This window comes from Podarcis erhardii (assembly GCF_964252035.2).
Source record: "Podarcis erhardii genome assembly, chromosome: 9".
Classification (NCBI taxonomy): Eukaryota; Metazoa; Chordata; class Lepidosauria; order Squamata; family Lacertidae; genus Podarcis; species Podarcis erhardii.
Genome location: NC_138512.1, coordinates 20524499 through 20538572, shown reverse-complemented (window position 1 = coordinate 20538572; position 14074 = coordinate 20524499). Strand labels below are relative to the sequence as shown.

Here is a 14074-nt window from a genome sequence, read left to right as displayed (position 1 = left end):
CAGTGGTACCTCGGGTTACATACGCTTCAGGTTACATACGCTTCAGGTTACAGACTCCGCTAACCCAGAAATAGTACCCCGGGTTAAGAACTTTGCGTCAGGGTGAGAACAGAAATCGTGCTCCGGCGGCGCGGCAGCAGCAGGAGGCCCCATTAGCTAAAGTGGTGCTTCAGGTTAAGAACAGTTTCAGGTTAAGAACGGACCTCCGGAACAAATTAAGTTCTTAACCCGAGGTACCACTGTAGTTTGTTAGGAAGCCAATGAAAGACGCACAACCTTCAGCTGATTGCTTGGCTGGGGTATCCATATCCCCGGCTTTAACTAGTATCCTTCAAGATAATTCTGACATAGAGGAAGTTTCATTCTAATTGCAGTTTTTCGAGGGCAAAAAATAAAAAAATATTAGTCTGCTCTATTAAGCACTCCAGCTTCTGACGGCTATGTCGGAAACATCTCTCTGCAAGTGATACTTTGAGTAATACAGGCCTTCTCAGGAAGCAATCTGCCATCTGCTAATCAGCCTTGGACAACAAAACTGGGGCAGGGACTAAATAGAAGTGTGACACACTTTCTCATATGGAGACAACTGCATTTGCCTTCAGAAGTTTACGTGCTCTGTTAATAATATAGCACGTCAGCTAGTTATTAACCCTTTTTTCTATTTAAGTGGAAAATATAAGGAGCTCAATCTAGCCCATGTCCAACACTTTTAGGTCCTATTCATTTCAGCAATATTGAAATCGACGGATCTGAAAAGTGCGTAAGAATGAACACCAGAAATAAGCAACCGAAACACCGATGAGAATAAAATAGTCTTTGCCTGGCACCAGAATGATGGCAAAGTCAGTGCCAGGCAGCCCTCCTTGGGAAGACGATTCCACAATTTGGGGGACCACCAGAGAGAAAAAACCTGTTCTTTCATTGCCACCCTATGCCACCCTATGAACATTTCTCAAAACCACATAGGGAAGGGCCTTGAATGTTGATATAAGAGATCAGATAGGATTCATACAGGCAAAGGCAGTCCTTGTGTCATGGACTGGCTGGATGCAGAGGAGTGGTGAGAAACATCAGCTGGGGAACCCCCAAGGGAACCCCCAGGGGAAGAAGGCTCAGAGTCAGGGGAATGGTGTGAAATGAAGATAAGTGGTCAGAGAGGGAAGCGGGGGCAGACTGAGAGGAGGAGGAGGTGTCAGAAGCTGAAGAGGTAACAGGGTTTAGTGAGCAGGAAGAGTCTGTGCCAGAGAGCAGTCCAGAACCAGAGGCAGAAGCAGAGGCTGGAGAGGCAGCAATGAGTAAGACTAGTGAGGAAGCCAGGCTGTCTCCCCTCCTGTGGTGCCTAGCTCCACTCCCCACTGGTGTCTCAGAACCTAAAGAGGGACCAAGAGAGTGAGGAGTCTCAGACTGCTTGGGAAGGAACCAAGGGAGGAAGAGACATAGAGAACTGTGGGAAGGTAGAGACCTTCAGTCCTCACAATGGCCTCATTGGGACAAGGACTACTAGCAAGAGTTCCTCTGCTCAATAGACCTAGCCTCCTGAGCGGTTTGTTTCTTCGAATAAAGAGTTGATTTCTCTGTGTGAATTATCACTAACCTGCTCCTGGCTCCCATTCCAGACACCTTGAGGTATTGAGTTTCTAAGCTGTTGAAGGCTTTATACGTGGTCCTGAGCACTGCTGAGAAAGACAATGGCTACAATTTTATACTTGCTTGCGTAGGAGTAAGTTCAACTGGGGAGGGGGGAGAATCAGGCGTGTAGTAGAAGGATAGCCAAATGTGTGTTGGATCCATTTGCAAGATACACCATCAGATTCATAAAAACACCACATTGTGTCAATCTGGGTCTGAATGTAGCTGTGTGATAATGCCCTGCAATAAATATTCTGGAGAGAGAGATTCTGATGTGGCTGGAAGACATTTATGTTGAGCACTATGTGTTATTAAATAAATCTGTTCCAAGGAAGAGTCTGAAAGGGGGAAGGAAATCAAGGCTTTGTCTCATCTTTCGCAGCCAACCCTCCCACACGACTACACAGACAATTATCAACTTGTCAGCAACCGCATAAATAAAATACATTTATCCTGGAAGAACCATTTGCTGATATCCTTTTATTTTGAAAAGGCTTCAACTTCCTTTTTTCTTTTCTTTTTTAGAAAAACCCTGAATTTGTTTGCATCTAGTTACAGAGCTTAATTAAAAAAGAAAGAAGGAAAGAGGTACTGAGGTCATGCCTGCTTGAAAATCAGCCCACTTCCCCAGAAACCTTTTTCATAGCTTCTCCTTTAAAATGTGCAAAAATAACATATGGTACAGTTGTTCTTGGAGCGAACCACTTTAGAGGGGGAGTTGGATATTTAAATGCTCTCACATAAAAAAATGCCCTGAGAGAACTGCCTTCACTGTACATGAGGTCCTTTTAAAAAACAAGGGGAGCTTTCAAACATATTGTTTTACCACCTTCTCCATCTGAAGTGAGCCTGTCTAAAAAGGAATGTATCATGCTCTACAGTATTTTATTTTTTTTATATTAGTGGGGAAAAGGCATCATGTCCATGTTGAAAAGCTATGTTTTTAGTACTTTCAGAGAAAAATAGGTTTGGGGAACTAAGCATTTGAAAACTTTGACTCCGCTTATAATTCAGTCCTGCTCTTAATTTTCCCCAAAACAGCACACCACACAAGCAAGTACATAGAAGTAAATATAGTACAATATAAACCTGGAATTTGGAGCACTGGGTTTGACTGGATTTGTATCTTTCCCTAAAACAAGAAGAAGAAGAAAAGAGTTGTTGCATATGCTGTATCTTGAAAGTGATAAAGAAAATATTATCAATCATTAGGTGACTGGGAGGTGGGTGTTGGAGAAGGTGAAATCTTTCAAAATCACAATTACACATTCTCAGGTTAATGTGCAAGGAAGTATATGGTGCATGGATCAGGGAGGCTGAAACTGAGAAGAATAAATGGTATCTCTTTAGAGCTACTGAGCGGGGAAAAGAGGCAGCAACATAACAGATTGTTCATGGAAGCCTCAGTATAAAATTGCTTGTAGGAGGTCGGAATAGGTAACAGCATAATGCTATATATTGGTGGTGGGTTTTTTGCTCTTGAAGGCAGGAGGTCATTTTTTGCCTGAGAAAAAGATGTTAGGTTCTAATCTACAGCTTTGAAACTGGCTCAACCCAGCAACAAATTAAGGGTTTACCAGGGTTCAGCCTTTGAGCACTCTTAGTACATGTGGAATCCTGGTTTTCGAAGGAAGCAAGGCTATATATGAACTCACTTGGGTCACTTAAACATCTGATAATTAACAGGTGGATTTGTGAACCGGGTTCACAATGCTTTTTTTATTAGGTTCTGATCATTCTCTTGATGCTGTTCTCAACAAGCTGTACTTAGTTTTCAATCCTTGTTGTGGGGACAAAAGCTTAAAACCATACAGGCAACTCATTCTTTCCTTCATTCAGTTTCTGCCCATCTGCCTGGGTTGCCCCAGCCACCCTGGGCAACTTTGAATAAATTAAAAACATTAAGCACAGTAAAACATCAAACATCAAAAACTTCCCTATACAGGAAGGCCTGACCCACTGTCAGGGGCTGGTCAGAGGAGGAATATTGGAGACCACCTCCCCAGCCTGACCCTTCCAGAGAAGAGGAAGACAGTAGATTAACTACAGGGGGTTGAGGGAGGTTCACAGCTCAGAGGCCGATGAGAGGAAAAGTTGGGAAATAACAGGAGACGAGACGAGGAGGAGGAGGAGGAGGAGGAGGAGGAGGAGGAGGAGGAGGAAGAGGAAGCACGGGGGGGGTGACAGCTGATGGACACAGTATCTTTAGAAAGCATTCCAGACTCCCCATCTCCCAGAACCCGGCAAGCCTTGAAAGTAGGAGAGCAAAGAGCTCAAAGACAAAGGGCACTTCTCAGCACTCATAGGAGAGACATTGACCTTGACAAATGAGGAAGTGGAAGAGATGGAGATTCACTCAGGACAACGCCATTATCCAAGAGGCTGGGTTTTACAGCCTCTCTCTGTAAATATTGAATAAAAAGCAGACGGTAAGAACATTCCTTGTCTTTGTATGTTCCTGGGCAACCGGCCATGGGAGTCACTTGCAGCAGCCTAACACCCACTGATGGTCCAACCCCCAAATTCAGTGAAAGAAGTAAAGCCTGCTCATTAAGAACATTAATGACTGTGGTCTAGTTATGGGCCTAAGTGTGCAGAAGCAGGCTTCCTTATGTGAATCCCCAGCTGGATTAAGTACCAGATATTAGAAACTGCTCACACATCTCTAGATCCATCTGAACTATAAGGATGCATTCAAGGCTGACTCAAGCCTTACTGCTATCCCAGAGAAAAGCATAATTCAATCCTACACATACATATGTGTTTCAGAGCTCCTCAAAGAGACGTTGGGATGCACACAGCTTATTGGTGTGAAGTTGGTACCTGTGTGGTTCATCTACTGAAGCAAAATTTTTATTTATTTATTTTTTTAAAATAATTTTTATTAATTTTCGACAAACAAAAGTACAAACAAAAACATATAAACTGACTTCCCCAAACCTCCCCTTCGCTGCATCCTTATTTTATCAATTTTTTTAGCATTCTTTCATCCAATTCTTAAATATCTTTCTTATTAAAGTTTATCAAATTCAAATTTTACAACTGTAATTCCTTGTGTCTAATCCCTTGACATCTTAGCATTCCATAATATTACAAACGTCCTTAAGATAAATTTTAAATTTTTCCCAGTCCTCTTCCACCGACTTTCTCCTCTGGTCTCGAATTCTGCCGGTCATCTCCGCCAACCCCATAAATTCAGTCACCTTGGTCTGCCATTCTTCCAGAGTAGGTAGTTCTTGCGTCTTCCAATACTTTGCCAGGAGGATTCTTGCTGCTGTAGTTGCATACATAAAAAAGGTTCTATCTTTCTTTGGAATTGTTTGGCCAACCATGCCCAAGAGAAAGGCCTCCGGTTTCTTTACAAAAGTCCATTTAAGGATTTTCTTAATTTCATTATAGATCATTTCCCAGTAAGCCTTAATCTTAGGGCAGGTCCACCAAAGATGATAGAAAGTTCCTTCACATTCATTACATTTCCAACACTTGTTATTGGGCAAATGATATATCTTTGCAAGCTTGACTGGGGTCATGTACCATCTATAGATCATTTTCATTATATTCTCTTTTAGGGCAGTACATGCCGTAAACTTAATGCCTGTGGTCCATAACTGCTCCCAATCAGCAAACATAATATCATGTCCAATGTCCTGTGCCCACTTAATCATTGCTGATTTAACCGTTTCATCCTGTGTATTCCATTTTAGCAGCAAATTATACATTCTAGACAAGTTCTTAGTATTGGGCTCTAGCAATTCTGTTTCTAATTTTGACCTCTCCTTCTGGAAACCTAGTTTCTTGTCCTGCTTGAAAGTTTCATTGATCTGGTAATAATGTAACCAGTCACGGACTTTAGGCTTTAGTTTCTCAAAACTCTGTAGTTTCAACTTTTCACCATCATACTCTATAATTTCACAATATTTTGGCCAATCTGACTCCATATTAAGCTTTTTAACCGCCTTGGCTTCCATTGGTGACAACCACCTGGGGGTTTTACTTTCCAACAAATCTTTATATCTAATCCATACATTGTACAATGCTTTCCTGACAATATGATTTTTAAAATTTCTATGAACTTTTACCTTGTCATACCATAAATATGCATGCCTGAAGCAAAATTTTTAAAAGCCCTGGAAGGTCTGGCCTAGATGGAAAACCACCTGGATGCAATATATCTTTAAATAAAATGAGTTATAAACCTGTCTATATATTTTACTATCTTAGTCACCTATCCAAGATATCCAAGTTTGCATTCAAAAAACTGAGTGTTGCTTGAAGAAAGAAATCCATGTTAAATAACAATGCCAAATTCAGGTGTGTTGCAATATCAAACATCCAGAAGTTGAAAGCTCAAGAAAATTAAAATACAGTGGTACCTCAGGTTACATAAGCTTCAGGTTACAGACTCCGCTAACCCAGAAATAGTGCTTCAGGTTAAGAATTTTGCTTCAGGATGAGAACAGGAATCGTGCTCTGGCAGCACGGCGGCAGCAGGAGGCCCCATTAGCTAAAGTGGTGCTTCAGCTTAAGAATAGTTTCAGGTTAAGTACGGACCTCCGTAACGAATTAAGTACTTAACCCGAGGTACCACTGTATAATGTTCTGTGTCATTGTCTAAGTGGATGTTGTGCTACTCACTCTGATAAACTTGTTCTTAAAGGTGTGAATGTTCTGAAAGTGGTATATGGACCTTAGTGAAGCCCAGGTGATGCATCTCCTACGTGATATATCAGCATAAGGGATTGCATTTCCAAATCAGACCACTTAGTCAAGCACTTGACAGAGCTGGAAGGTGATGTCCAGTGCCTATTGCTTGTCCCAAGGCTCTGGCTCTGATCAATATGCTATCTCCAGACCAGACTTCACAAATCCAGTGCCTTCCTGATGCTTCAGACTGCATCTTCCTTCAACCCAAGTCATTGCAGGTTGTGCTGCTTGGGGCAGATGGCAGTTGTAGTCCAAAACATCTGGAGAATGCCAGGTTGCAGAAGGCTGTACTCTGTTGCCCTTTGTTGCAAATATTATTCTGCCCTTTCAACTTCTGCTTTAGGAGAGACAGGGAGGTAAGTGAACATGTCCTTGAGGACCAACTGTGGTCATGGATCATCGAAACATCTGGTATCCTGGCAAAAGACAGCTTGTTTTTTGTTATCTATTCCCTCTTCATTAGTATTCCACCAATGTTTGGAAGCAGAAGAATACATTAACCTTTCCAAAGGATGCATTCTTCCTCCATGCTCTCAAAAACCATGTGGAAGAGTCCTTTATGGCTTCCTCACATTCCTCCTGGAGACTGAACGTTGCAGGCACTTCTTTGCAGGTATAATTGCTCCTCATCTTGTAACCTCTCACTTTTTCCTTGTCTACTTTGCACCATCTCAGTCCAGCTATGGCCATGCCCCATCTTTAAAGAAGCAAACACCATGACATATAGACATGTGACACATTATATTGAGTATGTCTTTATGAGACAGGTACTCATGTCAAGAATTCATGTATGTTCTTTCTTTATTAGAGGCCTTTAATCCTTCCAGTCCAGTTTCCGAGTATAAACTCCACACATTTTCTTTGTAAACTGCCTTTACCTCCCTTCAATATTGTCCTCAAGTGTAGAAGAAGAAGAAGAAGAAGAAGAAGAAGAAGAAGAAGAAGAAGAAGAGTTTAGATTTGATATCCCACTTTATCACTACCCGAAGGAGTCTCAAAGCAGCTAACAATCTCCTTTTCCCTTCCTTCCCCACAACAAACACTCTGTGAGGTGAGTGGGGCTCAGAGACTTCAGAGAAGTGCCACTAGCCCAAGGTCACCCAACAGCTGCATGTGGAGGAGCGGAGAAGCGAACCCGGTTCACCAGTCTACCGTTCTTAACCACTACACCACACTGGCTCTCAATGCCCTCAATGCAACATGAGTCAGTTTTGAATGGTGTAAGTAAGACGTGCATGTTTAAGCACACAAAAGGACTCTTTTCCACCAGGAAAGAAGCAACAGGCAATGCTAGCTCTGTCACATAGGTTGGTATTCCAATATCGCAAAGCAAAACTGCTGCAGACGCATGGCTAAGCCTGAAATGCCTAACGCCCTTGGAATCGTAAGAAACAGCATTCAGCCACACCTGCATGTATAACATCTGCCTGGAAGAACACCCCATGGCTGGCACATACAGGGTCACTGCTGTGTCTCTGACCATGTACAGACAACCTGTGATCAAGATAACACCAAGTGTGAAGGGGGCATGGGCAAATGAACCCAACAGCTGGAGGGAAAGAGTATAAGAGCCACACAGAGTCCACTGGGTGTACGATGAATTTATTGGGTGGCAGTCAACTAAGTTCTACTCACTGTAGACCTGTTGGAATTAATGGACATAATTTAGCCATGCTCATTCATTTCAGTAGGGTTCCGCTGATTAAAACTTAGCTGAATGGCTTGTCTTTCTAGTTCACTCTGGAAACAGCGGCTTGTTTTAATGGAGAGCCAATTGGTTGTAGACTTTGGCCAAGCAATAAGGCAAGCATTTTGATGCTTCCACTTCTTTCCAGATGGCCAGAATGGATGACTGGTCAGTTTTACCACATGGCCAATGGCTTCACACTCCTGCTTCTCTCTACGCAGCTTCAACAATGTGATTTTTTTAAGCAGTTGTTGTCATCCCACCACAAATGCTCATCTGAAGCCACCTTCAGGCTTGATACATATATTCCCATGTGTGGGAGCTATTTTGTGCTCCTAGTTCCCCAAGTAGATAGTTTTTTTAAAAAATAAAAGTTTTAAAAAATCAGGCTGAAACTCAAAGGATTTTTAACTTTTGAAATCATCGATTTTAAGTCAATTTTGTTATCGATTAAATTTGAATGTCAGTAAAAACGTTTGTGCCAAAGGAAGCTTCACTCATCGGGCTAACAGTAGTTTCAGGTGGCGCAAGTTTCACTGACACCATGGTGGTAGGAAAGAGTTAAAGCCCCTTTCTGGCCCTGATCCTATTTGGGCCCTCAGCACAGCTATTTCTTTTTTAAAAAAAATAAAAATATGTGCATACTAATTACTTCCCCCACCACCCTGGGTCAAGCTAGATGTGATATCAATTTCATATAAGCAAACATCTCCAAAAAACCCCAATACTGGTCTTTAAAGTAGCATCATCCCTAAACCTCACTCCCACAAGCAAGCAACATGCATTGACAACCTCCCCTGCCTCCAAGCTGTTATCTGCCAACTTTGCCAGCTGCAAAACTCACACTTCTGTCTCCTTCAACAGCAAACAATTTCTCACCAGCCTCCACCTAAGCCGGTGGGTTGTCAGTATCATGTAATCATCAGCCATCAATGATTATTTTAGCATATCTCTACTAGCCATCAATGCTCATTAAAGAAACATTGTATGCTATTAGATTCTTTATTTTTTTTAAAAAAAGTTTCTATTTCTTTACTTGGTACAATGCCTTAGCATTTTTCTCAAATTATGAATGAGGCTTCACTGTATCAGAGGGATGCTTAGAGCAAGTTTGTCTCTATCAGGATGTTGCAATTTTCTGGCTTTAATTTGATGCTACAGATCATTTTATAAGCTCTTAGTACTAGCCATACGAGTGTAGTGGCCTTTTTCAAATAAACTGATACAGAGTAACAAATCTCTGTCCAAATGGGCTGTCATCATATTGAAGAAATCTTAGCCAATTAATCATATGATTTAAGTCACTTAATTGATTGGTTGATTAAATTGGCAGATGGGTTGAAAGAATTCTGAAGCGAGAAGCATACTTTCTTGGTGTGTATGTTCTGCACACTTAGCATTCAGCAGAAACAGACCCTCCTTTTAATGGGCCTACTCTGAGTAGAGTTGGAAGAAGCATTTGATGCTCACTTTTGTGCACACACACCTTTTTGAATAGAGGGAGCTGAAGGAATATTTAAAATAAAGAAATCACATAAAACTGTATGTATATCTAGCTTGCTACCTGATTTAGTTCATTAAAAGGTTTTAATTGATTAATGTAACAAATTGATCAATTGCATGCTGCAGCCCTACTGTTGAGTAATCTTCAGTGTGTATTTAATATTCTCTCTCTGCAAACTCCCTTAACCTCCCAAGGGATCACCTTCCCACCAGGGACCCAACTTGAATAAAATATTGGAGGGGAGGTAAACCCCACCCCGCATAATCAATCACAAGATGTGGTGCATTGAAATGTACTCGGAGTCAAGAGTGGATTTCATGCTCTTTATTCAGCTCATAGTGGTGAGGAGGAATGGAAGTTCCCCCAGAATGTCTGCTTTATATTTACACTATTATTTACACAATGGGCCCCACATGATTGGCTAATTCCGGGATTCACCTGTAGGCCAATCAGGTTGCGGATTCACTTCCACCTGGAGCTGGATTGGGTGGCTCCTGTGGACCAGTCAGACTGCTGCATTCTGGACCCTATTGTTCTAGGACCAATCAGACTGCTGCATGCTGAATCCTATTGTTCTAGGGCCAATCAGACTGCTGCATGCTGAATCCTATTGTTCTAGGACCAATCAGACTGCTGCATTCTGAATCCTATTCAACTCAGTACATAACATGCATATACACCATCTGTCCATTAACTTTGGGGAGGATTCCAGCCCAGCTCCCTCAATTAGTTTATTTTGGGGAGTGAAGGGACCTTGGCCCCTAGATTTGGCTCCTACGCTTTCCCCATCCCCCCCAAAGCCCACACTCCAGATCACAACATGAATTTGCTCCAGCTGTGGCAGCTTACCTGCTGTTCTCCACTCCCCCCCCCACACACAAACCTTCCTACAAGGCACTCTTTCAGTCCCAATGCAATCCATGGGCATAGCCAGTGGGGCAGGGGGGCAGCTGTCCCCTCTAAATCAAGTAAATAAATAAAAAGATGTAACTAACTGAAAATTGCATGGCAGATAACTCGGTACTGTCCCCCAACATAAACCCTGCCCCCTAACATTAATCCTGCCCCCCTAAAATAAATCCTCACGACGCCCATGCCCCCCTCCACTGCAAACCCTCTTCTGGAAAGACCCCCACCTTTCCCCATTTCCACAACTTCCCATTTATAACGCATGAAACCCTTCATTGTCTTGTCTCCTCCTGTCTCAGAAACAAAACTCTCTGGGTTGGAACCAGGCAAAGTGAGTGGACCTGCGGTCTCATTAAAAGCAATGGGGCATGCTAGGCATGACTTAAGTTTCCGCTGGAATCAATGGAACTCCAGTGTGTTCCATTCCTTCATCCTTCCCCTGGAAACGAAACCACCAAGAGCCCTTGGAGCAAGAAAAAAACCCCAAAACAGTTCATTTGGAGCTTCTCTAAGCAAGCAAGCAAGCGCACACAACCCCACACAAAAGCGGGAGCGTCCTGCTGTTAGTCCTACTCGTTGCCACTAGACTTGGCTTTGACAGTAAGGTCTGGCTCTGCAGCTAAAGACCTTTGCCACGCGCCCCACCTCCCGCCAGTCCTAGGCTAGATTCTCCGCTGGGTGAATGGGTGGCGTCTGCTATGTTCTTCTCCTCCTTTCACGGTCACACCTGAACGCTGCAGGTTCAAAGTGCCTGCCTCCTTGGGCATCCCTTTGCTACGGGAAGGGAGGTCCTGGAGGGCGCGCAGGGGAGGCGATGATGGCATGTGGAAGGAGGAGGCTGCGGGTTAAGGTTGGGGAGGGGGCGGCTGCTGCCATTGGACAACTTCCCCCCCGCCCTTGCCCCCGTGGCTTTTCGGAAATCGGCGACCTCTAGCAGCCGAGGCTCTCCGTAGGGAGCTCGCTTTCCCCTTTGGAACCAGCCGGACCACCCTGCCCAGACAGGCGGGGAAAGCGCTGGGTGCGCCCAGGGCGCAGGACGAGGGAACACCCCAAGGTCCCGCCGCCGCAGCTGTTGCTCGCTTGGCCGGACATTGCTGGCAAGGCGCAAAGGTGCCTTCGGAGACTGGGCCAGCTCGGCGCATGCGCCGCTCTCTCCGGCATCACAGCTCTGCCTGTGGATTGAAAGTTACATCCCTTGAATCTTCGCGGGAGGGGGTGGGGAGAGGGAAGGGGGAGAAAGAGGCAGCAACTCTCCACCCGGAGGAAGGAATGTGGGCAGCTCGGCCGCGGGAGCGCGTGGGGATTTTGCTCTTCCCTGCGATGATAGCCATGGTCTGCTATGCCAAGAGGTGAGATTGGCACTTGGGCGCGAGAGGACGTGTGTGTGCGTCTGTGTGTATGTGTGTATGTGATGGGCTGAATGATGGACCTCATCTTCCGGAGAGCTCAGCTCCGTGGATTTCTTCCTCTGCTGGGAGGCTGGTCGGGATCCTGCTTGTGGCTGTGTCAGTGCCTGTGTGTGTGCGTTCAAGCGCTCGCTCTGAATCCATTTCCTCTCCCTCAGCCTGAATGAGCCCAGCAACATGTCCTACGTGAAAGAGACCGTGGACAAATTGCTCAAAGGATACGACATTCGCCTGAGGCCAGACTTCGGAGGTGAGTCTCCTCGTATTTGTTTACAAGGGGAAATCACCAGGCTGCGTGCCGGTCCCTGCAGGGTCAGAGGCAAGGGCCGCTTAGAATTCTAATCAGCCGGGAAAGGGGTCCCTTTGGTAACCAATTCCTTTCCCTCAAAATGGGCACGTTCTCTTTTCTCTTCCCTCCCCTCCCCTCATATACACATTCGGACATCTATAGACATGCTCCAAACGTGTGGGCTCTAAATTGATTCAGTAAATCGATGTCCGATTTTGCTGGGGTCTGGTGGTAGGCTTTCAAATTTCACAGAGCTCTTCTTCAGACATGAAAAAGAGCACGCCAACGTTGAGGCTCAGAAGTCCTGACCTTCCAACCCTTTTGACTGCTGGCCATTAAAAACAAACACCTGTTTCCGTTTCCAGGCTCTCCCGTTGACGTTGGCATGAGAATAGAGATTGCCAGTATAGATATGGTCTCGGAAGTCAACATGGTGAGTACTCTCTTGGAATAAATAGCATTGGGCGGAGGGGACGCAAGGCGCTCTCTGAGATTGCAGAGGGCTATTCAGGAGAGATTGGCCGTTTGTCGAGTTTAATGTCGTGGCGTCCTGTTCTGAGGTGTGCTGGAGAAATCAGTTTGGGGAAGACTTTGGCTGCTGCCCCCTCGTTCGCCTCACCTTTTCCAAATGTGGAACGGCGCCACCTGCCGACCGCCGCAGGTCACGAACTGGTTTCAGCACCGCGGACAGCGACCTGTGCCTAGGCTTTTAAAATGGTATTTCTACGCTTCTTCCGCTCTCTCCTTCTGTAGCGTTTGATTTGGATAAGGAATTAAACTGCAATTGTATTGGGGTGAAATAGAATAAAAAGAGGGGTGCTGAATGAATAGCCAGTTGATCGTTCGGAATCAAATGCTGAAAGGATGCGCAAGCGCAAAAAGGGGTGCAAGCATGGAGCGCCTATAGGACTTTGTATGCAACTGGTAGCTTCCTGTTAATCTACCGACTGCGGCTCTCATTGCAGTGATCTAACTTGGCATGCGAGTGATGGAGGGGAATATTTATAATAAGAAGCCATATTTATTTTATTTTACTTTAAGACTGTGCTGATCTTATTTAGGTAACAAATTCTTGCTGCCATTCAGTGATGGGCTAAATCAGTGTTTGGTTCATTAGGAAGGGTTGGCAGCTGAATTGCTACTGGAGATACAGAAGCCTGTTGATTCCACCCCCCGCCCCGCAGTGTTTTGACAGTCTCTTGTGAAGATGAACAGTAACTGCTGAGTGATGATTGCTGAATATCAGTGCTGACTTGAGGGACTCCTGCTAAGTAATAAAAAACAATGACAAGAATTAAGTTTGAAGGTCTGGATGACTTTATTCAAGAGACAACTCAGATTATGGATTTGAAAGCTTACTAGAATATGTCCCTTGGTGTGTCTTGTTTGCAGCTGGGAAATGAGGGCCATGCAATATTTACTGTCGATTTAGTAGATGTATATGCTGCTTTATGACTACAGTCCTCAAATCAACTCACATTTATTTGCTTACAGTATTTATACTCTGTTCAGTGACAAAAGTTCTCTGGGTGTCTTACAATAAAACAATTATATGCAAAATTAAAACCTAAAAATAATAATTAAATATCGCATAAAAGATCAGCAGCAGCACCAAACATTTCACAGATTTCAAAAACTCCAGAAACAACAAATTTATAAACAACAAAACAGTTTTAAGATATAAAAGCCTGGGGAAAGAAAGGCATGGGGAAAGGAAAAAAGTATTCACCTGGTTCCATTTTTTTCAAAAGCCAGAGTATATGCACCAAGCAAGACTATCTGGGCTGCTACCACTGGGGTGTTCCCTAGTAGCCAACTCCCCGACCTTATTTGTTACAAGTATGAAACTGATGCAGCTAGAAGCATGCACTTGAAAACAAAGACTGCCCCACTCTGCTTGAGCAGGAGCTAACAGCTGATGTTATTTCCCACAAGGCAGTTGGGTC

At 44.1% G+C, this 14074-nt stretch overlaps 1 protein-coding gene across 1 annotated transcript in view; it reads left to right on the top strand.

The window, feature by feature from the left end:
- The first annotated feature begins 11411 nt into the window (after positions 1-11411).
- The window catches only part of GABRB1 (gamma-aminobutyric acid type A receptor subunit beta1), an 87418-nt gene continuing 84755 nt past the window's right edge, over positions 11412-14074 (top strand). Inside the window, exons 1-3 of the mRNA XM_081875842.1 lie at positions 11412-11782; positions 11998-12089; positions 12494-12561. Coding sequence (XP_081731968.1) covers positions 11574-11782; positions 11998-12089; positions 12494-12561 — 369 coding nt within the window. The 5' untranslated portion in view covers positions 11412-11573. The remainder of the gene's footprint in view (positions 11783-11997; positions 12090-12493; positions 12562-14074) is intronic.